The sequence below is a fragment of the Pinus tabuliformis genome, chromosome 9 (genome assembly GCF_031772625.1).
Source record: "Pinus tabuliformis cultivar Carrire ecotype Pingquan chromosome 9, CPIR1, whole genome shotgun sequence".
Lineage (NCBI taxonomy): Eukaryota > Viridiplantae > Streptophyta > Pinopsida > Pinales > Pinaceae > Pinus > Pinus tabuliformis.
Window position 1 is genome coordinate 279,549,660 of NC_142307.1, and position 26,892 is coordinate 279,576,551.

At 39.8% G+C, this 26,892-nt stretch overlaps 1 protein-coding gene across 7 annotated transcripts in view; it reads right to left on the bottom strand.

Moving 5' to 3' along the window:
- Nucleotides 1-2,091: 2,091 nt before the first annotated feature.
- LOC149148247 (uncharacterized) overlaps nt 2,092-26,892 on the bottom strand; it is a 205,000-nt gene continuing 180,199 nt past the window's right edge. For 3 of the 7 annotated variants that reach the window (XM_089440039.1, XM_089440036.1, XM_089440037.1), the window contains 2 exons: nt 4,411-4,728; nt 2,660-4,308 (listed from right to left, as the gene is read on the bottom strand). In XM_089440039.1, the coding sequence (XP_089296165.1) occupies nt 2,934-4,308; nt 4,411-4,728 (1,693 nt within the window). In that variant the 3' untranslated portion in view covers nt 2,660-2,933. Of the gene's footprint in view, nt 2,342-2,657; nt 4,309-4,410; nt 4,729-26,892 lie in introns of those variants that run through there. The other 4 variants (XM_089440035.1, XM_089440033.1, XM_089440038.1 and 1 more) reach the window with 3 other exon arrangements.

Below are 26,892 nucleotides of genomic sequence, written 5' to 3' on the forward strand. Positions count from 1 at the left end.
AATGTGCTTGTGTTTTGAGTTTGTCTCTTTTGTTGTTGACTTATTCCAGTAGTCGTCACAATTGAAAACTAACTTAGACCTAGACTCCCAACCTTGACATAGACCTAGATTCTATGCAAGACTATATACAAAAATTCCTTATGACCATTAGACACAATGTTGACTATATACACTAGTATTAATCTTAACTAGCCCTTAACCTAATCACAACATATTTTTTAAACCAAGACTCAACTCTTAATACGACAGGAACATTATGCAATTTTAGATCTCGACTAAAGGATAGTGCACAAAGCAGTCCTTAAATATATTCATAAATACAATTCTAACTAACCTCTGGTCTAAACACAAGACCAACACTGACAATACCAAACACAGCGTTATATTCCTAATGAAGACCTAAAACAAGGCATAACAATAATACTTACAGTTTTGTAGCAAGTCCTTTGCTTAGACCTAAACGTTAAGGACTGTGGGTAAGACCTAACCAAACCCAAGGATTGTCCTAAAAGAATTGTGCCATAAACCTAAACAGAGCCCCAAATTCATACAAATTTTACATCAACAATGGGTCAAGACAATCTACAGGATCAACCTTGCTTTTTGTAGCATGAATTTTGTATTTAATAATTCTATACCTTGCTTTTTGTAGTTGTTGAAGACAGGTAACCTTACTCTCCCACTCGCTACTCATTAATTTGTTGGCATAACACTTTTTCTTGATCTTAGATTCCACTGGCTTGACTAAAGTATGTCAAAACATTCGCTCTTTTGAAGATCGGATCTTGTACTTAAGGAACTGCAATAGACCGAAGCTATGAACACTCCAAAACAAACCCTATCCTCAGTGTTGTACTGCATTAGTAGCCCAAGGATACGCGAGAATTTCAAAGCAGCTTCTTTAGCAAAATTCATTCAAGCATATCTCTAATAGGAGGTATAAGCGTCATTTTTATAGACAAAAGGTGAACGTTAAGGGGCTTATCAGGTAGACGTTAAAATTAAAGATTATTTATTTAAACTTAAGAAAACGAAAAATTAGATGTTGATTGTGTTTTGAAGGGCTTCATTAAGTGAACGTTGGAGAGCATAAAAGCTTTAATTATTCTGAAATATTTAATTTTAGTTTTTTTTTTAACCTGCTTTACCTTGAGCTCTAAGGAAGGAAATCATTGGTGTCCTTTAAATGTTTTTAAATTAAATTTATGAAACCCTTAAGGACCCTATATAATATTTGTGTCAAAGAGCTTGCTTAGAAATATTTTTAATTTCACTAGAATTTGAAGTCAATGATTGACTTAGTGCATATGGTCATACGCGAGTGTGAAGTCAATGATTGGTTTACTACCTTTGGATCTTGAAGTTATTCAACTTATACATGGTGAGATTACTGTGAGAATCCCTGTCATATATTGACAACCGTTGGTGAATAAGGTGTCATGTCTCTACCCCCTGGGGTTTTAGCCCACAAAACTGGGTCTTCAACTTCAAACTCAATTTTCTCTCAAACCAAGAGGAACCATGAGGCGTACCATATATCAACGGAAACATCTCGTCGAGGAGAATCTATCTAGAAGGATCTTGACACAAGATTCCATGAATTGCCACGTCAAATTTGCCATGGAAGATAGGGTAGCTCCTAGTGATGCTTCGGTTGACATCAATGACAAACACCTATCAACAGTGCTCGAAATGCCTTTATATAGTAGTCTATCTAGGCTGAATGGACATGTCTCTTGGCCAGGGGTGACTTGACTTCGAGGGAAGCCGACTTGTCACTTTTGGAGCCAAAAAAATCATTTCAAAAATTTAAATTTACATCTTTTAAAAGTCGCAATGGGACTTTTACTCAATAAATTTTCATTTGACTCAAACATTTATAAATATGTTTTAAAATGATAAATATCATTACATCAAGTGAACGAAAATATATTATGAAAACCGACCATAGTTACAAATTCAACAAACCGAAATCTTGAGATACAAGGCATATGCCAATCAAGAAATGCATAAATAGAGTAACTTAGGGAAAATTTCAGTGTAAGCACAAATAAATATAAATCTTAAATGTCCATCCCTGTGAATGGTATGTTGCTATGTTTTTGGCACAAATAAGGCTGCAATGTTCAAATCCCTCAAAATCAACATGCCATCTACCACAATTACCATGGATGTGGAAACCATGAATTATACCATTCTCCATATTCATTCACAGCTGTACAAAAAAACATAATATATAAATGTCGACCTCAAGTGATAGTGGAAGCTGAACGAAAGACCTGACTAGAAGCTGGTTCCTTGCACTCATCATGGCCACTTGCCAGTGGTATTCACACTAAATCTACAAGATGAGACCACATCACAAATCAAAGAACATTTTAAAACAATCAAGCTTATGAGATTCTTAAAGAATACATCATCCAAGTAACTATAACATGGAATCACAAGGTCCTCTCCCAAGGAAGCATCAAAACATGAAAAGAAACTAGAAGCCATAATCACTCCTCTCAGCAACATCTGTGTGAATAACAATAGGGACAACGTAAATGCAACTGAACTGCTAGCTCATATTCACCTAAAAAACATGCAACCGCTGAAGATACATGCAAGATTGGGACAAACAAAGTTGCACCATTTGGCCTTGTTGACCAGTCAATTGTGGGAAATCATGCAATAGTTTGTAAGAAGATACCTAATGCGTCCAGGGGCCTCGCTGGACATAAGTAAATGTTAGCAAGCATTCAGAAGTTCTTGAAGAATCATCCATGGATGGACAGCACCATTTAAGCACAACGTATTACTACACCTCAAGTGAGACCATATAAATAATAATACATAAACTAAGCCCTTTTAAGTTGCAATCCATAATAAATTAATGAACGGCATGGGCAATATCTACATGACAAGGAATATACACTTGCATATATATTGGTCTACCGACTTGCTTGCAGTAAAGATATTTGGGAATCCAATGCTGGCAAAATATCTTGGCATAAAGTACCTTTATCACACAATGTTTCCCCATTATGGGTCCACTCAACAAGTCTGCTTCGCAGATCAATCAATAATCTTGATTCATGTAAATCTCTACTTTCCAGTAACATTTTAATACAGTTGACTAAGAACTTCGAAGTTTTTTCTTTTACTTCAGACCAGGAAATTTGACAACCTTTGGCATTTTCAAATACATTATAGTTAAAATCTAACATCTCTAAAAAGCCCAAAATGAAAGTGGTCACTCTCACCCAGTTTGTCTTTCGTTCACCTTGACAATCACCGAAGGTAGACTCCCTGAAGCCTTCGGTTCTATGTGCAGGTTCTTCAGTGTGCATAGTCATTTCCACACTCTTTCCAGGATATAAGCTAGTACTAGCATGACCAACTTGTAAATCAGCACACCGGTTTTTTGGAATATCGTGGTAGGTGCCTGCAGCAGAATCTGCAGTCGGTACTGTACATTCTTCTGCTGCGACAAAATGGAGCAGCAAGCGGCAAGCATATTCATTTAACAGGTGCACATTCGCTAGGAAAAGTCCAAGTGCAATTCTTCTCAAAAATGCATACTGTGTCACCCAAGCATCTGCACCTGCCTTTTGAGATAATCCACCAATCTTCCTCTCTGTCCTAACAGCTTGGATTTCACTCCATCCTTCACAGTTCTGATTTCCTCTATAAATTGATGCATTGATGTGTAACGAATCAGACATCACAGGCCCAATGCATAACTCACTGCATGAGCGACTGAAATCAGCAAGCCACATCATTACTGCTTGAGGACTCTTTTCAAGACCATAATCACCAGTATCCTGTCCATGCAGATCATTTTGAGTGGGATCCTCATGAACAAATTCAACCTTGGCTTTCTTATGTCTGACATCCAACCTACCTTTTTCACTTGCCAGGCTAGAAACACTTCTTTTCCTATTCACCTTAATTTCACATTCCCAGTCTAAGCTATTAAACTGACTGCAAGTTTCTTCCATTCTCATTTTTTTCTCTGAACAAATCAACTTTGACCTCCAAGGCTTCCAACTTTCTGCTGTTTCCACAAGCAATCTAACCACCAAGTCTCGATGGCTGGCCTCTAGGGGACTCAATACCCATGCCAAATATTTTGCAGCATTATAAAAACTCTCAAAACTACTATTCCTTACTTTGTCAACTTTTCTTGTTACATTGTTTGAGTGTACCTGATCAGAACCATGAGACTCTGTTCCAAGATGTGCTTCAGGAAATTCAACTGTGTCTTGCTGGAAAAGTAAAATTGATGCAAAATGAAACCAAGTGGGGAAATTGAGAAGCAGTGCCCTGAAAAATCCATTTCAAATACTTTTGAGGCATAAAATCCGTGTTATGCATAAGTGCATATCTAATATAATCCACCACTATAGAGAGATTAGAAATGCATACCATGCAGAATTGTGATCCACAAGCAAGGATGTTTCGCATGGTTTCTTGTTGGATGAAAAGCTCAGAATAGCAGTAGAATTAAATTCTTCCCAAGATTGCATTTCCTCCAATATGTTCAATATTGTTACAAGGTTGCCATACGAAAGGGGTCCCATTAAAACCGTTAACAGTGGTTGCACTCTCTGGCAAAAGAAAGCATATGAAGAAGGAAACTTAAAATCACCATCTAAAGGTATGCCCCAGGAGCTAGGCCTAAAAAGCACATCAAGGATTGCAGAAACCAGTTCAATTTGTACTTCCAAGACACGATCTTCGCCCCTGCACATATACAAGGTACTCGTCAAATTGTGTGACAATATAATTATCAGATTAAACCCATTACAAGCAAAACGATCAAAAGAATAGATCTATCAAACAAAAAATATCACTACTCCTACAAAATGCATAATAGATTTCTTAATGTTTTCTATGTGCATTGATGCCATGACTCCAGTTCCAAGTCTCAAAAAAATACTCACGCAAATAGACCTGAGTTACTGGAAAACTTAATGTTAAAATCAGAAAGAGTTTACTTCAAACCCATGTACAGATATCTGATATTACATAATTGTTCACCTCTTGCTAAAATCAAGATCCTTTACAACCTATCGTGATTATCACACATTTTAAAAAGGTTCAGTCTTGGGCTTGTAATGTACATAAAGTACCTTACATGTAATAATAATAGACAGTACTAAACAGATATTAAATAAAGATAGATCGCAATTACCGACACAAGCAAGCTGTTCCAGAAGTCATATATTTTAATCAAATATTCTATTACTGCTCTTAAGAGTGGTATCAGAATCCAATCTCAAGCACACCAATCCCAAGGGCACCATAGCATACTACACAGAAGGTGACATTCTGTAACAAACATAAAGTACATAATACAATAATAATAATAATAATAATCAAAGGGCACATGTCTAGAAGGCATGCCTATTCACATATGTGACCATTCAATGTATATTTGTACACAATGTTACATGCTATTGTACCAGCTCAATTAACAAGCTGGGCATTGAATAACTCCGTGCTTAGTATATTTTTATATTGAAGCAGTCCAAAAATATATGCAAATAGATGAACTTTGGTTTCATCTTCCAACAGGTTGGATGGTTGTCCCTAATACTTGTGCATTTCCATTTTCTCCTAGATTAAATCTTTACATAAAAATACCAAGGATAAGGTATTTGACATTCACCCCCTTAATCTGAAAGTGTATTTGTAAGTCCAAGCATCTTTCTCAACTTTTCAATTTTTTCTCTTCCATGTACTTCGGTGAAAATGTCTACAATTTAATCACTTGTGAAACAATGTATCAACTGAATGGTATTGGCCCCTACATGATGTCAAATCAAATGGTACATTGTGTTGATGTGCTTGGTTCAATCATGGAATCTAGGATTCTTGGCCAACTTGATTGCAGAAGTGTTGTCGATCAAGAGTGGAGTAGCATTCAACTATTTTTCTGGCAAATCCTCTAGTAGCTTCCTAAGCCACACAATCTCCTTTGTCGCATCTGCAGCAGCCACATACTCTACCTCTGTTGTGAAATCTGTTGGAACAGTCTGCATGCGTGATCTCCAAGATATAGCTGCTGATCCAAGACTCATGAGATATCCTTGGGTAAACACTCCATTCTTCGTATCCCCATCATAATCTGAATCTAAATGTCCAACCAGTTTGAAGCCATCCATATTTGAGCCCAAAGTGGTGAGTTCCCTTCAAGTACTTCAAAACTCTCTTCGCAGGACACCAATGTCCTTCACAAGGTTTTTGCATAAACCTAGAAAGAATCCCAATTGCAAATGAAATATATGGCTCAGTAGTAGTAACATAGATACAACTTCCTGTTACTGCTCGAATTAGCACCCTTTGTGAAAGTTCCAACAGCAATGCTATAAGGGTAGGCACATTTGAGAGACGCACCATGTCCCCACAATGTCACCTTCATTTCAGGCCAGCTCCCTGAAGCCATGAGGGTTATCCCAAACTATGAAACGAACTTGTGAAGTATATCATTGTACAATGTAAACACTAAACAGTTCAATTCGCCAACAAACACCTCAATGTATGGTTAGATAGACAAGTGCCAATCAAGTGCTAGAATGCCTTAAGTGTTAGATTTTATAGCATTGGACAGGTGTTTTGGTCTCGATTTGTGTCTAAGAGGCTAAGGAACATGAGTTTTCCAAAACCCAGAAAAGGTTTCACAATATAAACTTGCAAAACACCTCAATTAAATTGATCAATAATTAAAAATTGCCTAAGTCTAACTTAGTAAAATTGATTAATTAATTGAGGATAATCGAGAATGCTCTAGAGACTCACATGGATCGAGTCTATGATGATCTTAGTTGTTGAAGAGGATCTAATCATGGTCGTTGAAGCTCCAGCGAGAGATTATAAGAGCATATCAATGGGAAGAGGAGAGACACAAGTGACAGAGCAAGCATCCAGGGAGTGTGAATTTCCCTGTGCACAGTGACTTAGTGAGGGAAGAATTCGAGCTAGTGGAGGAGTATCAGTGATTGAGGGAGCAGCAGAGAGAATTCTGGAGGAATTTCTTAACAGATTTCTAGTGTCGGAGAGGTAGGAAAGAGGGAGGCCAAATTGTTCTGTAGAAAAGTCGTCCAGGTAATGTGAGCCAAAAACCCCAGTGCAAGTGCCAAGAAGAGATCAATTTAGTTGTTGAAGGCCGGGAGACCACCCGCAAGGCAAAGCGAGTCCATTCCAGTGGCAGAGGGAGGCTAGACAGCCCAGTTGGAGGCAGTTCTAGGCATAGTATTCAAAACTGATCAGTTCGAACCGAAAATCAGTCAAACTAGCCGGTAGAAAAACCCAGTTAGATTTCCCTCCTCACCTGTTTTTTGGTCAAACAGAGCATAAACCGGTTGGTTCACTGCCAGGCCAACCGCTAACCCGACAGAAAGTAGTTTTGTGAGTTTTGAAGCGGTTTTGAGGGAACCTTGGGCTTGTTTCCCTCCAAAAACAACCCGTCCAAGGAAAGCATGCCTCCCTTCTCATTTTCCTCACACATCTCAACCCTAGCAACACTGGCAATCAATGGCAACGTTAAATTTTTAAAGTAAAAGTGACATTTCCTTTATCTTTCATTTTCATCCTTTTACTTAAATTTTTAACATTACCATGAAATGACTTAGGATGTTTGAGAGTGGTTTTGACATTCATTGGACGACATATGGGGAAACTAGAATTTTAGATTTCACTCAAAATTCAGCAGACTCGATGGTTTTCAAGATTTCATGGTATGAGGTTTTGCAATGTTTCCATTTTATTCTATCACACGGGAAGGTATTAGATTGGTATTTGATCAAGAGCATGAAGCCCTTTAAGAACCTTGATGTTGATAGCATTGATTCTTGAACTTTGTTGATGTTGGTGGTATTGATTGTTGAAGCCCTCTACCATGGCCTAAACAAAAATGTACCTTTTGTTGAAGGAAGTGTAACTAGGTTCGGTCTTCATAAATGCACTTTTGATATTTGTACTTATTCAAGAAAAAAATATTATTTTTATAATATATGACAATGAGTTTCTTGCTCATTGAAGTAGGTCTAGCACATGTCAAAGTGCTATAGGTGAGTCAAATAGTCGAGAAAATATTGAAGGCCTTAAGGGCATGTTACACTATGTATAAATATATATTAAAGTCAAAGGGAAACCCCTAAGCAAAGTCAAATCTGATCCTATGCAATGACACCTTCAAGAGGCTCCTTCAAGCATGCTACACCACCATGGAAAATGTGATAAGTCTACTCAGCAAATCAGCCACCAAACTGCCCTTCAAATCAGCCTACAAACAGCCCTCCAAGTCGGCCTGCTAGCAGTCAGTCAAGTCGGCTTACAAGGCTTAAGTGGAGGGACAGTCCTCTATTTATAGAGGCCGTCCACTCCAAACATAACATACTACTCAAGCTCTGAAATCCGCTAGAAAACAGAGAAATAAGAAGGTTGAAAGAAGACAAGGAAAAGGGTCCACTTAGGCAGCGAAGAGAGGAGTATGAACAGTGAAGTCTGAAGGACTGTTTCTAAGGTATACACAGTCACACGTGTGAAGGAATGAGGGACAGTCTGCGGCTAGATCAGCAGTGAAATTGCAGTGGTATATTCTTTATGGTTTGGGCTAGTAACTAGGCCTACAAAGGCCTCCTACTCCAGCGTGGAAGGAAGACTCTCAAGCGAAGGGAAGAAGAGCATATGAACCTAGTGATCCTCACACATGTGCTAGAAACTAGGGCATCAGAACAGCAGAACAGTCACCCAGTCAAGAAGGGTTTTGGTTGGTCAAAGTTGAAGTATATTTGAGCAAGGGATCAAGGAAGAACATCTCATCTAGAAGACTCAAAGAAGAAGAACAAGATTCATAGTAAGAGAACGAAGGGCTGGAAGGAGGTCAAAGTGCCGGGAAACAAAGTGCCTGAAGAAGTGCCGGGGTATATGATGCAGAAAGAAGTAAAGACTTGACTTGTGCTTGGAGGATCTCTCTGTCAAGAGTCTAGGGTTTGGCATTGATCAATGGAAGCTTCAATAAGAGAAATTCACTAAAGGGTTTTCCTCTCAAAAATAGAGAGCTTTTGGCCCTGACAGAGAGCCAACATCTTGTGTTCTTGTTTTTGTGTTTTGGTAGCAATTTGATGAAGTACATACCACACACATATGCACTAATAAGAAGAAGAATAAGCTAACAAGAAAAGTAAAAAGACTCCGCAAATTGTTATCAAGTAACGAAGAATCACACTACACTACTTTGCCCTAGATTCTTCAACACCTTTCACTCAAAGGAAAATAATTGCTTAGGCATGCGAAGTTTTTCTACCACATTATAAGGTTGAAAAGATGAACCCTTCAGTGAAGCCCATGGCTCTCAACACTCACCCTATATGTGCCAATGTAGCCCTCTGGAGAATTAGGACCCCGTATATGGAGACCAAACCCCAAATGGAAACCATCTACAATCCTACATAAGATCCAATGCGTCCTCTAGGCTTCCAGTGCAACAAGTCACTAGAGAGATCAAGCAAATAAGCTTACCTAATCACGGACACAGGTGGGGACCTCATAATCACCTGCCCTTCCCAAATGGGCTTCGGGATGTGACAATGTCTCCTAAACTCCCAATGGAGTTAACCAAGTACCCTCTTAGGTGGTTTCTGCTTCTAAAGAGGGTAATGTAGTCAAGGTACATCCGTTAAAAGGTGGTAGCATGTGGCAGATAGGTGAATGAGGTAGGGAATGAGAGGGGGCGGCCTTGGGTCACACGCTGGGGCACAAGAGTAGCTAATAAGATGGAAGCCCAAACTTGGGTTTATAAGGCATAGGAGGGAGCAATCATGGTTCATGAGGTGCCCCGGCCTTGATTTTTCCACCCTTCTCTATATGACCTTTGCCTTTTATGATTTTCTTTGATTAACTGCTCGGGGCTCAATGGGTTAGCGCATGATGTATAAGATATAGCAGTGAATTTCCCCCTTTAAGGTGGGGCAATTCATTGCCCAACAGGGGTTGGGACAATCATGGGTTCCTATATGATGAGGAAGGTTCATCGAACCTACTGGAACCAATGTGATGGCCATGATGATGAGGTAGAGCTTCATGTAACTCCTTTGTCCCACGTGCTAAATGCTTTTGTCCTAGCCATCGTTTGCATTTTGTGGTACTTTTCTTGTTAAATGTGGCCATTTATGCTTTTGACTTTCTTTTTAGTTGCATCAACCTTCGAGCTTCATCCAAGTCATGACCCAAGGTATGGGTAAGGTGAAGGGGTGAGCTGACCCTATGTGGACCCAATGGAGGAATGTGACCCAGGTGGGAGAAGTGATGGATGGGGTAATAATGAATAGAAAGGGGGTAATATAAGCGGCTAAGGGAACGGGACCACGCAACCAAAAACGGGGTTTCCCATGAAATACCATCCCTGAAAGCAAGTGGTCAGTAAAAGAGATCCCCCGAGACTAGAATGCAAGGCTAAGTCCTAAAAGGGGTCTAGGGGACAAAAGCACGGACCTAGACCATTCTTTCCACTGAATTCCCCCCATTAATCCATACCCAAAAGTGTCCATGATAAGCAAACTACAAGACTCAATTTCAAAATGACAAGGCATACCTTTAGCTTCGAGAGGCCCACCTTCAAACATACGATCATGGCAGATGGGCAAGGGTGGCGGAGAAATGGCACAATGAGCTAGCTAATCGTTGCAAGGGGTTGTTGGCTGCCAGCTGCGGACCATCTTGGAGAAAAAAAATTCTCCTAGGGATATTACCCACAAAATGGTGGGTAACAGGTTAGACAAACATCAACAACGCAGGACTGTCCAAGTGCATGAGAGTAGTATTGGTGGAGAGAACAACTTCCTCACTAAGAAGTAGTGTTAGAATTTGTAGCATCAAACAGGTGTTCTAATCTCGATTTGTGTCTAAGAGGCTAAGGAACACGAGTTCTCCAAAACCCAGAAAAGGTTTCGTGAGATAAGCTTGCGAAACACATCAATTAAATTAACTGATCAATAATTAAAAATCGTCTAATGTAGGAAAATTGATTAATTAATGGGAATTAATTGAGGATGATCAAGAATACTCTAGAGACTCACATGGATCGAGTCTAAGATGATCTTAGTCGTTGATGAGGATCTAATTATGGCCGTTGAAGCTCCGGCGAGAGATTATAAGAGTAGATCGATGGGATGAGGAGAGACACGTGTGAGGGAGCAAGCATCCAGGTAGTGAATTTCCCAATGCAGAGTGATTCAGTGAGGGAAGAATTTGAGCCAATGGAGGAGCATCAGTGATTGAGGGAGCAACAGAGAGAATTCCAAAGGAATTTCCTAGCAAATTTCCATTGTTGGAGAGGCAGTAAAGAGGGAGTTTGAATTGTTCTGCAGAAAAGTCATCCAAGCAATGCGAGTAAGCCAGAAACCCTAGTGCGAGTGTCAGGAAGAGATTGATTCAGTTGGTGAAGGCCAAGAGACCACTTGGATGGCAGAGCAAATCAATTCCAGTGGAAAAGGGAGGCTAGATGGCATAGTTGGAGACAATTTCAGGGGTCGTCCAAATTTGCGCATGCGAGCAGTGCAAGCATCCAATAGGCAGTGCAAGTAGACCAAAAGGTAGCCAGTTGATTTGTAGAGGGAGAAAATTCTCTCCCAAAAGTTTTGCCAGATCATTTCTTAGAGGGTTGCTAGTGAGGCATTCAGATTATTGTACTCAAATTTTTACTCTTGCATAATAATAATATAAACCCGCATCTGCTGCACGGGTTTTCCCTTCGAGGTTTTTCCGGGACATTAGTCCAAAATAACTATTTTATTTGTATGCATGAATTTCTTAGTTACAGTTTAATTTTCCGTAGCGTATTTATTTTGTTGTGAAGATTGCAGTAGTGAGCTATTCATTATTTGTCGTGAAATTGATTAACTGAATAAACTACATCAATTAGAAGAATAGTTTCCAATTATTGCAATTAAGGAATTTTCACATGGTATTAGAGAGGGTTTGATCATATCTGAAGCTCAAAGGCAAGAAGAAGAGATCGTGCAGTTTCAAAGGGAGATGTGAAGCACTCTATTCATATTTGTGCAGGCCAAGCCAAGGGTTTGATTAGCAAAAGAGCATAAAATCGATTTCCAATGGAAAAGCTCGATTTTGCTCCAAATGTGTGATCGCAAGCAATGGTATTGCCAAGTAGTAATTTCAGTAGACAAATCAGTCATTTTGCAGAGAAGATTTATGAGATCTCAGCGTAAAAGATTTGTAGCAAGTGTTTTAGTTGCATATCTGCACAAGACAGGAAGAGAAAATCCCACTCAAGAGAGGAGATTTCCAGATTTTCTCAGATTTCTAGTTGTAGTAGCAGGCTTGCCAGTGTAGATAATGCGAGTAGTCGGAGAAGGATTTCCGAAGGCAAGCAGATCCACGCATTCCAGAGGGGTGCGAGCAGTAGAAGAGAAGTCGAGCAAGAATGAGAAGGAGGTTTCTAGGCTTAACCTCCATCTTATTTGAGTTTTGTAGGGATGGCCACAGTTGGACTCAAGGATCAAGATAGACTAGACGAAGCCTCCAACTTTGGCCTATATGTCGTCCCTATTAGATGAGTATGGTGACTAGTCTAAAGGAGTATGCGTAAAACACTATTGCCACACCCACAGATGCTCAACAGCAGGTAACGTACAAGAACAAAATGGCCAAGGCTAAGAGGATGATCCTAGGTGGTGTCTGGGATCATATCGTTCCATATATTGCTACACTAAACACAGAAAAGGAAATGTGGGATGTCGTAGTAAAGCTATATGAGAATCCGTCAAAGAATCGGAAGATGATTCTCAAGGAGAAGCTGAGGACCACTAGACACAAAAGGGAGAAGGTGTTACAACCTACACCACCAAGATTCAGAATGTCAAAGATGAACTTGCAGTGATTGGAGAAAAACCATCACATAGCAAGCTAGTCAGAACAACTCTCAATGGTTTCACTAAGCACTGGCATACCTTCATCGAAGTTAATTTCTGGATAAGATACACTACCTGGATGGAATCGTCTATGGAGTGACTTCACTTAGGAGGAGATGAGATTCAACCTTGCGAATGGTACTGCCAACAGCAGCAGCAAGGGACGGGAACAGGAGAAGGATGAGTAAAATGTAGCCCTTGCATCCAAGGGAAAGGCGAAGAAGGATCCCAGTCAAGGACAAGGCTCAACAGGAGGATAGAGAAAGAAGAAAGATACATCGAAGATCAAGTGCTTCGAGTGTGGTGAGTATGGCCACTATGTCACCTAGTGTCCTTTGAGGAACAAGAACAAGAAGTAAGAGCAAACAACACCTTCCGCAGAGATTGATGAACTAGCTGCCAGATTGGAGGAATTTGAGTTGATAGCAGCAGTACCTCGAGGTGGAGGAGAAGCTTGATGCCTATGCATATCGAGTTCGGTAGGGTCTACCGCAATTGCAACAAGGAAATCAATCAGATCAATTCTAGATTGTTGTAGCGAGAACATCAACTTTGCTATAGGGGCCCATAGTATCACAATAGTAGGATTTAGTGTCAACAGAGCTAGTTGCAATCAGTACACATGAGACAATGTAGAGCTAGTTGCAGTGACACAGCGTCAGCAGAATGTAGTAAGTACATGTGAGATGTTGCAGAGCTAGTTGCAGTGACGCAAGCAATGTGAATTTCCCAATGGTAGGATGCAAGTGCAGTTCTAGCCAGAAGATTCCCAACGCAAAGCTATAAAGTCTAGTTTTTAGTGCAGGAGGGTAGTGCGAGTATCAAGGAGGACGCAAAGTAAATAGGGAGATTGAGACTCAAAGGGAGTCTAGCTTCAGAAGGAGTAACCCTATGGAAGCTAGCCCTTCAGGATCTAGGGCAATCAGGCTCATTATTGCAGTAGTTGCAGCAACAGTGCAAAGATAGTGGCGGAGCAGTAGCAGCAATAGTATAAGTAGATCAGAGTTTGCATAGGAGCATGAAGGACAGTGTTCTCTTCATGATTCCCGGTGACAAGGAGATTGATCAGCTTGAAGAAGTGGAGAAGGTCAGTCAGACATCAGCAAAGCAGGACTGTCCAGGTGCAGGAGAATTGTATTGGTGGAGAGAACATGTTCCTCACTAAGAGGGGGTGTTAGATTTTGTAGCATCAGACAAGTGTTCTTGTCTCGATTTGTGTCTAAGAGGTTAAGGAACACAGTTCTCCAAAACCCAGAAAAGGTTTTACGAGATAAGCTTGTGAAACACCAAAATTAAATAATTAATCAATAATTAAAAATTACCTAACTCTAACTTGGGAAAATTGATTAATTAATGGAAATTAATTGACGATGATCGAGAATGCTCTAGAGACTCACATGGATCGAGTCTAAGATGATCTTAGTCGTTGATGAGGATCTAATCATGATCATTGAAGCTCTAGCGAGAGATAATAAGAGCAGATCGATGGGATGAGGAGAGGCACAAGTGAAGGAGCAAGCATCAAGGCAGTGTGAACTTCTCAGTGCACAGTGATTTAGTGACGGAAAAAATCGACGCAATGGAGGAGCATCAATGATTGAGAGAGCAGTAGAGAGAATTTCGGAGGAATTTCCCAACAGATTTCTAGTGTCGGTGAGGCAGGAAAGAGGGAGGTCAAATTGTTCTGCAGAAAAGTCGACCAAGCAAAAGTAGGCCAAATTACCTAAGTCTAACTTGGGAAAATTGATTAATTAATGGAAATTAATTGACGATGATCGAGAATGCTCTAGAGACTCACATGGATCGAGTCTAAGATGATCTTAGTCGTTGATGAGGATCTAATCATGATCATTGAAGCTCTAACGAGAGATAATAAGAGCAGATCGATGGGATGAGGAGAGGCACAAGTGAAGGAGCAAGCATCAAGGTAGTGTGAACTTCTCAGTGCATAGTGATTTAGTGAGGGAAAAATTCGACGCAGTGGAGGAGCATCAGTGATTGAGAGAGCAGTAGAGAGAATTTCGGAGGAATTTCCCAACAGATTTCTAGTGTCGGAGAGGCGGGAAAGAGGGAGGTCGAATTGTTCTGCAGAAAAGTCGTCCAAGCAAAAGTAGGCCAGTTGATTTGCAGAGGGAGAAATTCTCTCCCATAAATTTTGTTAAATTATTTGTTGGAGGATTGTCAGTGAGGCATCCAGATTATTGTACTCAAAATTTCACTGTTGCATAATAATAACATAAACCCTCAAGTGCTGCACTGGTTTTCCCTTCAAGGGTTTTCCGGGGACATTAGTTCAAACTAATTGTGTTATTTGTGTGCGTGAATTTCTCAGTTCCAGTTTAATTTTCTACAACACATTTATTTTGTTGTGAAGATTGCAGTAGTAAGCTATTCATTATTTGCCATTAAACTAATTAACTTAAGACAAATAAGCTGCATCAATTAGAAGAATAGTTTCCAGTTATTGCAATTAAGGAACTTTCACATTAAGATTATACAACAAAAAGCTAGGGCATCAATCACCACCTAATAATGAGGTTTATGAGCTAATTTAAGAGCGTTGAAATCTGATATATGGTATGCTGCAGCAGAAAATATAAACTGGCACTTTGAAATCACTCTTAAAGCAAGAGCATAAGTAGCTTCACTACACAAGACTAAGGTTTTATTACATAAGGCAAGGGTTCTGGGGTTACCTCATGATAATATGTTATAAATTAGACGAGCCTGCTACTCTCCGCACTTTCCAGAATCTAATTTATGATAGAAAATACAGAAAATGTAAATTTTGGAGGAAGGAAAAGTGACCCAAGAGTAACTAAAAACACTTTGAACGTTGGATCTTGGATGTCTTCGCTAGGGCAATGAAATATACATGTGAAAACAGCCCAGAAATGATAAAATACATTTCAAATGATAAATATATTCGAAAATAGTACAAACTTGTATGAAAAGGGTGTGAATCACCCTAGGGTTTCAACCAAAATTCTCCAAAATAAATATAAGCAATGTAAACCACTTAAGGAGATAAATCAAACCGTCAGAATGTGTTAGATAACCTTGAACAGCAATCCAACAATGAAATATGAGCTAGGGTATGGTTGGAATGCAGTTTTATTGGGTAAACCCTAGCTTTAAGTCTTCAACAAATGTGATTTATTTTTTTGTAATTACTTTCCAAATATAGTATTAAATTAGCTCACATGCTAAGTCACCTGACACGGGGATTCGGGACACGTAGGATTCGGGATTCGTGGTGTCGGATTCGGGACACGCTGACCCCCGGAACAGGACACGTTAGGACACGTTATATATTATTTTATTAAAAAAAAATATATATATATATATATATATATATAATATATATTTAAATATATATATATATATATATATATATATTAAAAATTAGATATTAGCATATTTCTTACACAAATTTTAATTAATGATACAAATTTATTGATTTCAAACATAGATCTTGATTCTTCATCTATAGCTATTACTATTAGCATGCATAGTACATACAAAATTCAAATAAATGTCAGTGGTACTGGTCACATAAACATAAATGATAAACACACTGACAACTGTAGTTTTCTCATTAAGTCATCAAATCAAAATTTGTTACATAGGTAGTGTTGGTGCAATGCCAATGGCAAATAGAAATAGAAAATATAAAACAACTATAGGTATACAAGCCTCAAGGCATCAATCAGCATCAGAATCAGCATCACTGTCCCCATCATCATGGTCCCCACTGCTCTCCTCTGCATCCTCCTCCTCCCCTGTATCCATAGTCGCCTGTGCATCTGCTGGTATGGAGGTTGACCCCTCTAAGTCATCAAATCTAACAGGCTCAAGCACTGGATCACTGAGATCCATGTTGGCCAATGCCAACTCAACAGTGGTGTCCAGACCCATATCATCAGGAAAGACATCCCACATCTTTGTCTTTCCCCTCAACCACTCTTCCCTCTACCTGTAAATAAGACGAAGGTTGGTGTGCACATACACCATTGTCTCTGCCCTGGACTGCTCAAGCCTGCTCTTCTTCACAGTATGCAAATTCCCATATGTGCTCCAATTCCTCTCGCAACAAGAGGATGAAGTCACCTGAGAGAGGAGCCTCATGGCTAACTGCTGAAGAGGAGGGCTTGTTGCCCCATGATTTGCCCACCAAGAATAGGGCTTCTTAAGCCCCCTGTCTCTAATCACATCATAACCTCCAAATCGACCAGTGCCAGTGGAAAACTCTGCAAAGGCATCCTCCACCTCAGCAAGCAATGCACTATCCTGATAAATCCGCCTCAATGCCTCTTTCCTCCCCTGTGAGATTTCACCATCCATGTGAGGAGGGAATCTGCGGGAAGGTCCACCATTCAGCCACTCATGGCTGTAGTATTTGGGGTTCAATGAGTGAGCCAAACAATGTAAAGGTGTACAATTCTTGTCCCATCTGCGAACAAGAATATCATGTATGGTATCGCAGAAGGCCTCTGGTGATGTCTCATACTGGGGGCACTCACTCTGTAGAATAATGCTCCTCACAGACTCAATCATGGAATCCCATCCCTCATAAACCTCTCCTAGGATGGGTTTGTCTGTATCTGCAACTTGAAGCAAAGAGATGATAGGGTCCATGATCCGAATAATTAGATCTACCCTCTCCCACCAAGCATCATCTAGTACCGTGTCCTTCACTCTTTTAGAGGCTGCCTGATCTGTCTTTCTCCAAAAAGACCAAAACTCAAAAATAACCATGGACCCAAGAGCAGTCTTGACCTCCCTCAACCTCTTCAACATCATGAATGAAGATGCAAACCATGTATCAGCAATCTTCAACAATGATAGATTGTTGTACTCCTTGTAGATAGTGAGGGCATTTGTATGATTTTGCACAAAGTTACGGATATGTCTTGCATCCTTAATAATGCTTCCAATCCAAAGCACATCAGAAGCAATGGATTTCAGTGCTAAGTTCAATTAATGGACAATGCAAGGTGTCCAAAACACTTGTGGATATTTAGCTTCCACAATCATGCCAGCCGCCTTGCAAACAGGTGCATTATCTGTAATGATTTGCACACAAGATTCAACACCTACCTCTTCAACAACTCTAATAAATAACTCACCCATAAATTGTGCATCCTTGTATTCGCCAATGTTGACACCTAATCCGAAATGGATGGGTGAACTGGACAGTCATCTAGAAGATGAACTGATCCGTTTTATTTTTGTATATAAACATGAGTTAGCTAATGAATATTATTATCAGTTTTCTCTCTCGCTCATTCTGGAGTTACCCTGGCCTGACATGGTATCAGAGCTCAGGTCCCAGTCCCTAAAATAGTTGTAACTCTTGTCCTGAGAGCTGCTCAGTCCTTAGCGCTACTCTGACCTTGATTCCCTGGCTCTGCCTCTGCCTGGCCTGAGACTGCCAGAGACTGCGCATTATTTTTATAAACGTTTCTCTGAGCTGCCCCTCTCTGTGCATGAATCCATGAATGTATCGGTTATGTTTTTGAGAGCTCCCTTGCGCGTTTCAGATGAGAATGATTGACCTTCTCACAGATTCGATTTGATGGTTCTCTCATTCCGTTTTTTTATCAGCTCTCATTCCTGACATGGTCTCTGCGTTTCTGGCCTGACATGGTCTCTGCGTTTCTGGCGTTTTTGACTCGGCTTCCTTGGCACATTGTGCATCTTCAGACAGAGAGCTGTTATCCTTTCCGCTGGTCTCTTTTTCGAAACACTAATTGCATATTCTGCATCTTTGGGGAGCTACTGTCCTAAGCTCCGACTGGAGCTGTTCTGTTGACGGACCACGCTCACCGTTCACCAACCCCAACCTCCGCCTTTTCTTTCCCGAAGCATTACTAGCATTGCCGCATTCGATTACACACCCTCCTCTTGCATCCGGCGTAACGGCATTGGGATTTTCACAGTCGAGGGGGCTTTCTTGAAGGCTGTCGCTGTCGGAATCCTCAATGGGGACGAGCGTTGTCCCGTCATCAGTGCGGAGGTAGAGATCCGCGTCCTCGGAATCGAAAGAACATGAAGATCCCACCAGAGGGATCGTCAATGGCGGATTTGAGGTTTTGACGGAGAATACCACATGCAGGAATCCACAGAGCTTCTATTGGTGCAAAGACGTCTCTGCCAACTGCGTCAATTTCGTTCATAAGATCCTGAGATCGATCTGTTGTAGGGTCTGAAAGCAAAGTTACAAGGGTTATGAGAGCCAAAGCGTCGATCTGGAGCTTTCGTCAATCAAATCCATCTATTTCCAAACCCACGTTGCGCACTAGGCATGGTTTGTCCACCTGCTTGTCAAATTCTTAAGCCCTAATTCAAGCATTTGATGTGAAGACCGTTGATCAAAGCACCTGTCGGATTCGAGGCCGTCTTGCTGGTTCTCTACACCAGTGAATTAAAATCGTTTGAAGTATTTTACGCTGCTTTCAAAATAGTGATATATTAACACAGAGAAATGATATAGTCATATGCTGCATCGTATATATATTGAAGTGATATATGTTGAAGAGATCCCTTGAGCGCCTTTTTTTTTTCTCAAAACATAGTAGTGTGGCAGTGATATAAGAAATGCTGATACATATGTTAGAAGAAAATAAAATGCATATGGCTATGGCATAAGAAATTTTTTTTCAGCAGAAGTTTTTTATCAACAGAAGTTTTTTCTGGCAAAGATATTTTTTTTTACAGAATGCATTCAATCATTTCTATGGTAGGAATAGTTCTCACTGGCAAGGAGAACTATTCAGAATGGTCTCGAATGGTAAAACACACCCTCATCTACAATGAGCTGTGGAAAGGAGTGTGTGTCGGAGAAGAAGACAAAGACCCTGTGCAGCCTACATCAGATAAAGAACTTGTCATTTGGGAAAACAAGAACAGCAAAGCCTATGCATTGATCGCAGCATCTGTAAATGAAGAAGTAAGTCGTCATATTTCATCCTATTCCACTGCCTTTGAAGCTTTACAAAAGCTGAAAGAACTCTATGATTCACATTCTGCACTTGAAGTTGTTCAGCTCATGATTAAACTCTTCACTCTTGAACTGAAAAATAATGATCCCCTTGCTCTTGCATCTGAAATAAAGTCTATAATGCATGATATTAAATCCACTAAGGTTGAGCTGGATATCTCTCTTATTGCCTTTCTCAAAGCACTCTATCCTACCTACTCCAATTATCTTGAGTCTTTACAAGCAAATGGAAATCTTAAAGACATAACCTTTGAGTCTCTTGTGAAAAACTTTGCTGAAAGAGAGAAAGCCTTTGGAAAGAAAACAGTCCCTGAATCTTCTGAAGAGACTGTTTGCCTTGCTCATAAAGAAAAGCATCCTGCTCAAGATTCTACAAGAGGAAGAGGTGGACGAAGAGGAAGAGGAAGATACTTCAGAGGCAGGGGGGGCAAACATTCTCAAGCAGAAAAGGCAGATCTGCATTACATTCGCTGCAAACGAAATGGATCACATGATGCTTCTACATGCAAGCTACCATGGGACAAAGTTGAGCAGAGAAGAAATCAGCAGAAAGGTAAAACTGATGACACAGACAAAGGTAAAGCACCTGAATCCGCTCACTATATTGAGGCACAATGTAACATTGGAGTAAATGAAGATTTGTTTAATGCTTCAATTGCTTCTTCAAAAAATGACTGGTTGCTTGATTCAGGAGCAACCTATCATATGACTCATAGGAAAGAATTTTTTGAAGATTTCACTGACAATGTTGATGGAGCAGTATACTTTGCAGATCAGTCAAAAATCAAGCCATCAGGGCTTGGCACAATCAGGCTTAAACTGCCTGGTCTTCCAGACTTTCTTCTGGATCATGTTCTATATCTCCCACAGCTCAAGAGAAACTTGTTGTCCCTGGTCCACATCCGCCAGCAAGGTCACTCCATTCATATGTTTGATGGCAAGCTTGAGGTAAGAAAGGCATCTGACCACTCACTTGTCATGAGGGGTATAGAAAAAGAAAGACTTCTTAAACTGCAAGGAACTTCTGCTTATGCACAACATTTCTCATATATTTCTCATCATGAAGAAGGTACACTTCCATCAAGTTTATTATGGCATGCTAGATTTGGACATTTAAACTATGATAGTCTCCGCTTGTTGAAGAAAAATGGTGTTGCTGGTTTGCCTACAATTCCTAGAAAACATAAGCAATGTGATGCTTGCATTCTAGGAAAGCATAGCAAACAGTCCTTTCATGATTCACATTCAAGAGCACATAGGAAGCTTGAACTCATTCATTCAGATTTATGTGGTCCAATGCCTGTTTCTTCTGCAAATGGAAATAAATATATCATGACATTTATTGATGATTACACCAGAATGTGTTGGGTTTACTTATTGAAGAACAAATCTGATGCTTTTCAAACATTCAAGAATTTTCATAAGTGGATTGAAAATGATGCACAATCTCATATTGGGTCTATTCGCACTGATAATGGAAAAGAATATACATCAAATGAATTTGAACACTATCTTCGCCAACATGGGATTAAACATCAAACAACTGTGCCTTATAATCCTCAACAGAATGGTGTAGCTGAAAGAATGAACAGAACAATCTTGAATATGGTACGATCCATGCTTTTCTTCAAAAATGTAAAGACAATGTTTTGGGCTGATGCTGTTCTATGTGCTGCATATATAAAGAATAGATGTCCATCTAGTGCTATAAGAAACAAGACTCCTTATGAATTGTGGTATGGACATGTTCCTTCGGTAAAACATCTCAGGATTTTTGGTTCCACCTGTTATGCTTTAATACCAAAGGTACATAGAAACAAACTTGGTGCTAAAAGTCGTAAGTGTATCTTCCTGGGGTATTCAAACACATCTAAAGCATACCGCCTCTATGATGAAGTAAATAAAAAGTTTGTTTTATCTAGAGATGTCATTTTTCTTGAATCATCCAAATCTGACAGTGTTGTTGAGCGGCAACTTGATCGCTTGGATAGATTCACAAAACCGAAATCATTTCAAGAGTTCGATAATCAGATTCCACATCTTGAAGGGGGGATTCCTATACTAGATCAACATGTGGAATCTTCTTCTGAAGAACAATCTCCCCTGCATGACACTCCAACAACGGATGATGCTTTAAGTGATGTAATTGATAGAATTGGGAGACTCAATCTTGATTCAGACCCAACTCAATCAACAGAGCAGCCTGGACCATCTCAGAAAGGTCCCCCAAAGTGGCTGACAAAGACACTTGAAAGTGTTCATCCTGATGAAATTGGAAAAACAGGAACCAGAAATACAAACCGACAAGATGGAGGTGATGTAGATAACTCTAATTCACCTGTTGATATGGATGTTACTTATGATTGTGAATTGAACTTGTCTACAGACTTTGAACCAACTTCCTTCAAAGAAGCTGCTTCTCATGATGAATGGAAAGAAGCGATGCAGAAGGAGTATGATGCCCTCATAAAGAATGGCACTTGGAAGCTGGTTGATCCTCCATTTGGAACCAAACCAATTGGCTGCAAGTGGGTCTACAAGAACAAGTACAAAGCTGATGGCTCACTTGACAAGCACAAAGCTAGGCTTGTGGCAAAAGGTTTTGCACAGAAGGAAGGGGTCGATTATGAGGAAACTTTTGCTCCCACAGCAAAATGGGCCACCATCCGGACACTCTTTGCACTAGTTGCTCAGAACGGTTGGAAAGTCCATCAAATGGATGTAAAAACTGCATTCTTGAATGGAGATCTAAAAGAGAATGTTTTTATGTCCCAGCCTTAAGGATTTGTTGTGAAAGGACATGAACACAAAGTATGCAAACTTGTGAAGTCCTTGTATGGCCTCAAACAAGCACCACGAGCCTTGTATGAAAAACTAACTAAGCATCTTCTGAAACTCAACTTCAAACATTTTGATCTTGATGATGCAACTTTATTTGTCAAGAAAGTTGGCAAAACAGTTGTATATCTTGTGGTATATGTAGATGATCTTTTAATGACAGGGAACAATGAAAGCTATATTGCATCCATAAAGAAAGAATTAGGAAAAAATTTTGAAATGACTGATTTGGGCTATGTTCATTACTATCTTGGCATTGAAGTAACCCAACATCCAAAGTCCATATTTCTTTCTCAAAAGAAATACATTGGAGATTTGTTAAACAGATTTGGCATGACAGAGTGCAATCCCCTTTGTACTCCAATGGAACAAAACTTGAAGCTCACATCTATTGAAGGAAATGAATTTGAGGATGCAACAAAGTATAGACAGCTTGTAGGAAGTCTCATCTACCTCACTACTACCAGACCAGACATTTCATTTGCTGTTGGAATCCTCTCCAGGTTCATGCAAAAGCCTTGTGAGGGACATTGGTCTGCTGCAAAAAGAGTTCTAAGGTACTTGAAGGGAACTCAAGACCTTGGAATCAAGTATACACAAGTGGACGACTTCAACTTGATTGGATACTCTGATTCAGACTTCGATGGAGACAAAGAAACTGGGGTATCTACTTCAGGATATGCTATGAGTCTTGGATCAGGAGCTGTCTCCTGGAGATCACGCAAACAATCAGTACCAGCAGATTCCACAACAGAAGCAGAATATGTGGCAGCAGCTGAAGCAACGAAAGAAATTGTGTGGCTCAGGAAAATTCTTGAAGATTTGCAAGTAAAACAAATACAATCAACTCCACTCATGATTGATAACACATCTGCAATAAAGTTGGCCAAGAACCCAAAGTTCCATGATCGTACTAAGCACATCAATACTAAAAATATCATCTGATCCGACATCATGTTGAGGCCAAAACAATCCATCTCCGTCATTGTTCCACAAACGAGCAAATTGCAGACATCTTCACCAAAGCGCTTGGAAGAGAAAAGCTTGAAAGATTCAGAACGATGCTTGGACTCACCAACATCCCTTCAGATTAAGGGGGGGAATGTTGACACCTAATCCGAAACGGATGGGTGAACTGGACAGTCATCTAGAAGATGAACTGATCCGTTTTATTTTTGTATATAAACATGAGTTAGCTAATGAATATTATTATCAGTTTTCTCTCTCGCTCATTCTGGAGTTACCCTGGCCTGACAGCCAAGTGTATCCACTGCTTTCAGGAAAACTGGACCATTCAAGGAAGACACCATGAAGTTGATGATTGGGTGTCGTGCTGGATCTGTCCATCCATCAGAAAAAATGAGAACCCCAGATGTTGGACATGATGCCATAATAGGCTCAAGCATTTTTTTCACCTCTTTTTTTGCCTTCGTCAATAATGTGGTTCTCAGCTTCTCTGACCCAGGAGGCACATACCCTGCTGGAGCCCCTTGAGTTAGAGCTCGGCACATCTCAACAAATAAAGGTGAACGTGCAACATTAAATGATATGAAGTTTTGATAGAAGAAGAAGGCAATGGTGAGATCAAGCTCTTCCCGTCTCTCTTTTTGGAAAATCTTGTCCATTGGACCAAGTGATCTTCTTTTTAATGCTTGTCCCCCAGTAGAAGTAGAACTCTCAAATGGAAATTTGGTGGTGGCTTTCCTCTAAAATGGAAGGGGGTCTTCATTCTTGTCCTTGGGTGCTTTTGATTTTGAAGCCAGTGCCACATGTTCCATACCAACATTGGCCTCCTTTTCCAATTCTTTTCTCTTTTGTGAAGTAATAGTTTTACAAGATCCAATCCCACAACCAGGTATAGCCAACAAATGTGATTTCACACGGTAATATGTGCTTTTGAAAGAAATGTTACAAAAGTTGCATTTCCATTGCACATTGCCTCCTCCTTTTCCCTTGTTGTTTGGCCCATCCTCTCTTGTGACATATTTCCACAATGGATATTTATCATTGTCTTTAAGTCCTCTTCCCTCAACATTACTTGCAGCAGACTCTGATGATATTGGGGGAGGAAGGGCATCTCTACCCATGACATTCTTGCCCTTCCTTGCTGCCTTTGATTGAGCCATGTTACCTCAACCTGTAAAAAAAATGAACAAACTGCTGTAAAAATTTAAAAATGCAAAAGAAATGAACAAGAATCAACACTAATTTGAATTGTAATTTGTTACCATTACCAATTTATTGCATAGATGATGTGCAACTGAGGAAAGAGCACCTACAGGCTACAGCAGTGTGTTTAATATTTATAAGTTATTTTAATAGATTTTATAATTTTCAAGCAGGTGAACTTATGGCTTGTACAAACATCTGTCATTCAATAAAATTGCAATTTTGCTTCTCAAGTAAACTCAGAGATGACCACGGCACTAATATATATATTAATATCACTTATTAATTACACACAAACATGTATATATACCGAGACCTGTTGTAACTTGTGATATTCATATCACTGATATTAATATACATATTAATTTTTAAATTATTAATATAGCAAGGAGGTAGATCGATATACTGTGAGATAAGCTCTATACACAGACAATGCTGAGATTGATATCACGGAAATTGTGACTATGTCAACAATCAATTTAACCCAGAATTCATATTAATAGTAAATACAGGTAACAGAAGTTATTATTAATAATAATGAGTGATAGGCTATAGCAAGTACGACAGCTGAGTCTACAGATGTTTTTAGTAAAATTCTGGAGAATTAAATAGAGAGGGTTCTAAAGCTACATTACTGACAAGAGCCAACTATTTTTGCCATGCCAAAGCGTTTACGGTTTAGCATTTGTGAGGGGTTTGAGATATTTTTTTAACAGTAATGAGAATCTCTATTTCAGATTTCTCTATACTTGGCATAAGTTTCCTTTCACTTCTGGTACTCGGTCTCATAACGATGCCTGTGCCTGGACTTTGGATTGTTATCTATGTAAAAGAAGATCACTGTGCTATGGACTTTGGATTCTTTAGATAGCAAGATCGTATGTAACTTTGTAAGTTGTAAACTGTAACATAAATGTGGTTCAAGTTTCAACCGTTCAACGCACTCGAATTTCATCATAAATTATAATTTTATAACCGGCACCGCTGATAGCCTGATACAAAGAAATGCGTTATCTGAGATCTCAATCTGGTGGACCGTGGACTACTTACCTCAGAGAGTCAGAACTTGAAGTTTAAACTGGACTGTGGACGTTGGGTGGACTGTGGACGTTGGGCGGTCCGCTCCTCGCTGCAACAGAGCAATCCTTTGCAATTGCCAACTGACTTGCAGAATGACTGAATGAGCCGTCAACTGAGAGAGACACGCCCCCTTTTAACCTAGCAGCAGTTCCGAGCCCTCGAAACGAATCCGCAAACCAGGACTCGTCATAAAATTCGAGACACGATTGGAAATTCGCGACCCGTTACTGGACACGACGTGTCACAAGAGGACACGACGTGCCCTGAAATCTTGACACGAATCCGCAGAGAATCGTGTCGGATTCGAGCGATTCGTCAAGGGTTTTGGACGAATCCGGTTTCTTAGCTCACATGTTATTGGATAAAACTTTTCAAAACATAAATAATAAATATGTTGTTGAAGAAAGTGTAACTAGGTTCGGTTTTCACAAATGTATTTTTGATATTTGTATTTGTTCAAGAAAAGAAATATTATTTTTATATTATTTTTCAATGAGTTTCTTGCTCATTGAAGTAGGTCAAGCACATGGTTAAGTGCTTCTAGGAAGTCAAAAGGTCAATGTATTTATATAAGACCCTTTGAGGGCATGTTACACTATATATAAGGTCAAAGGAATACCTCCAAGACAAGGGAAAGTCCTCTCCATGCAGTAACGTCCTCCAAAAGAAGTAAAACAAAGAAAATAATGAAGAAATAGTCAAGTCAGCCTAAAGGAGGGACAGTCCTCTATATATATAGGTTGTCCACTCCCTCTCAACGTCATCAATCAAGCTCTGAAATCAGCGAAGGTAGAAGCCGAGGAAAGTGAAGCTAAAGGCAAGTCTAAGGGTCTCCAAGGCAAGCGAAGAAAGGAGGAAGAAGACTGAAGTGTAGAGGATTGT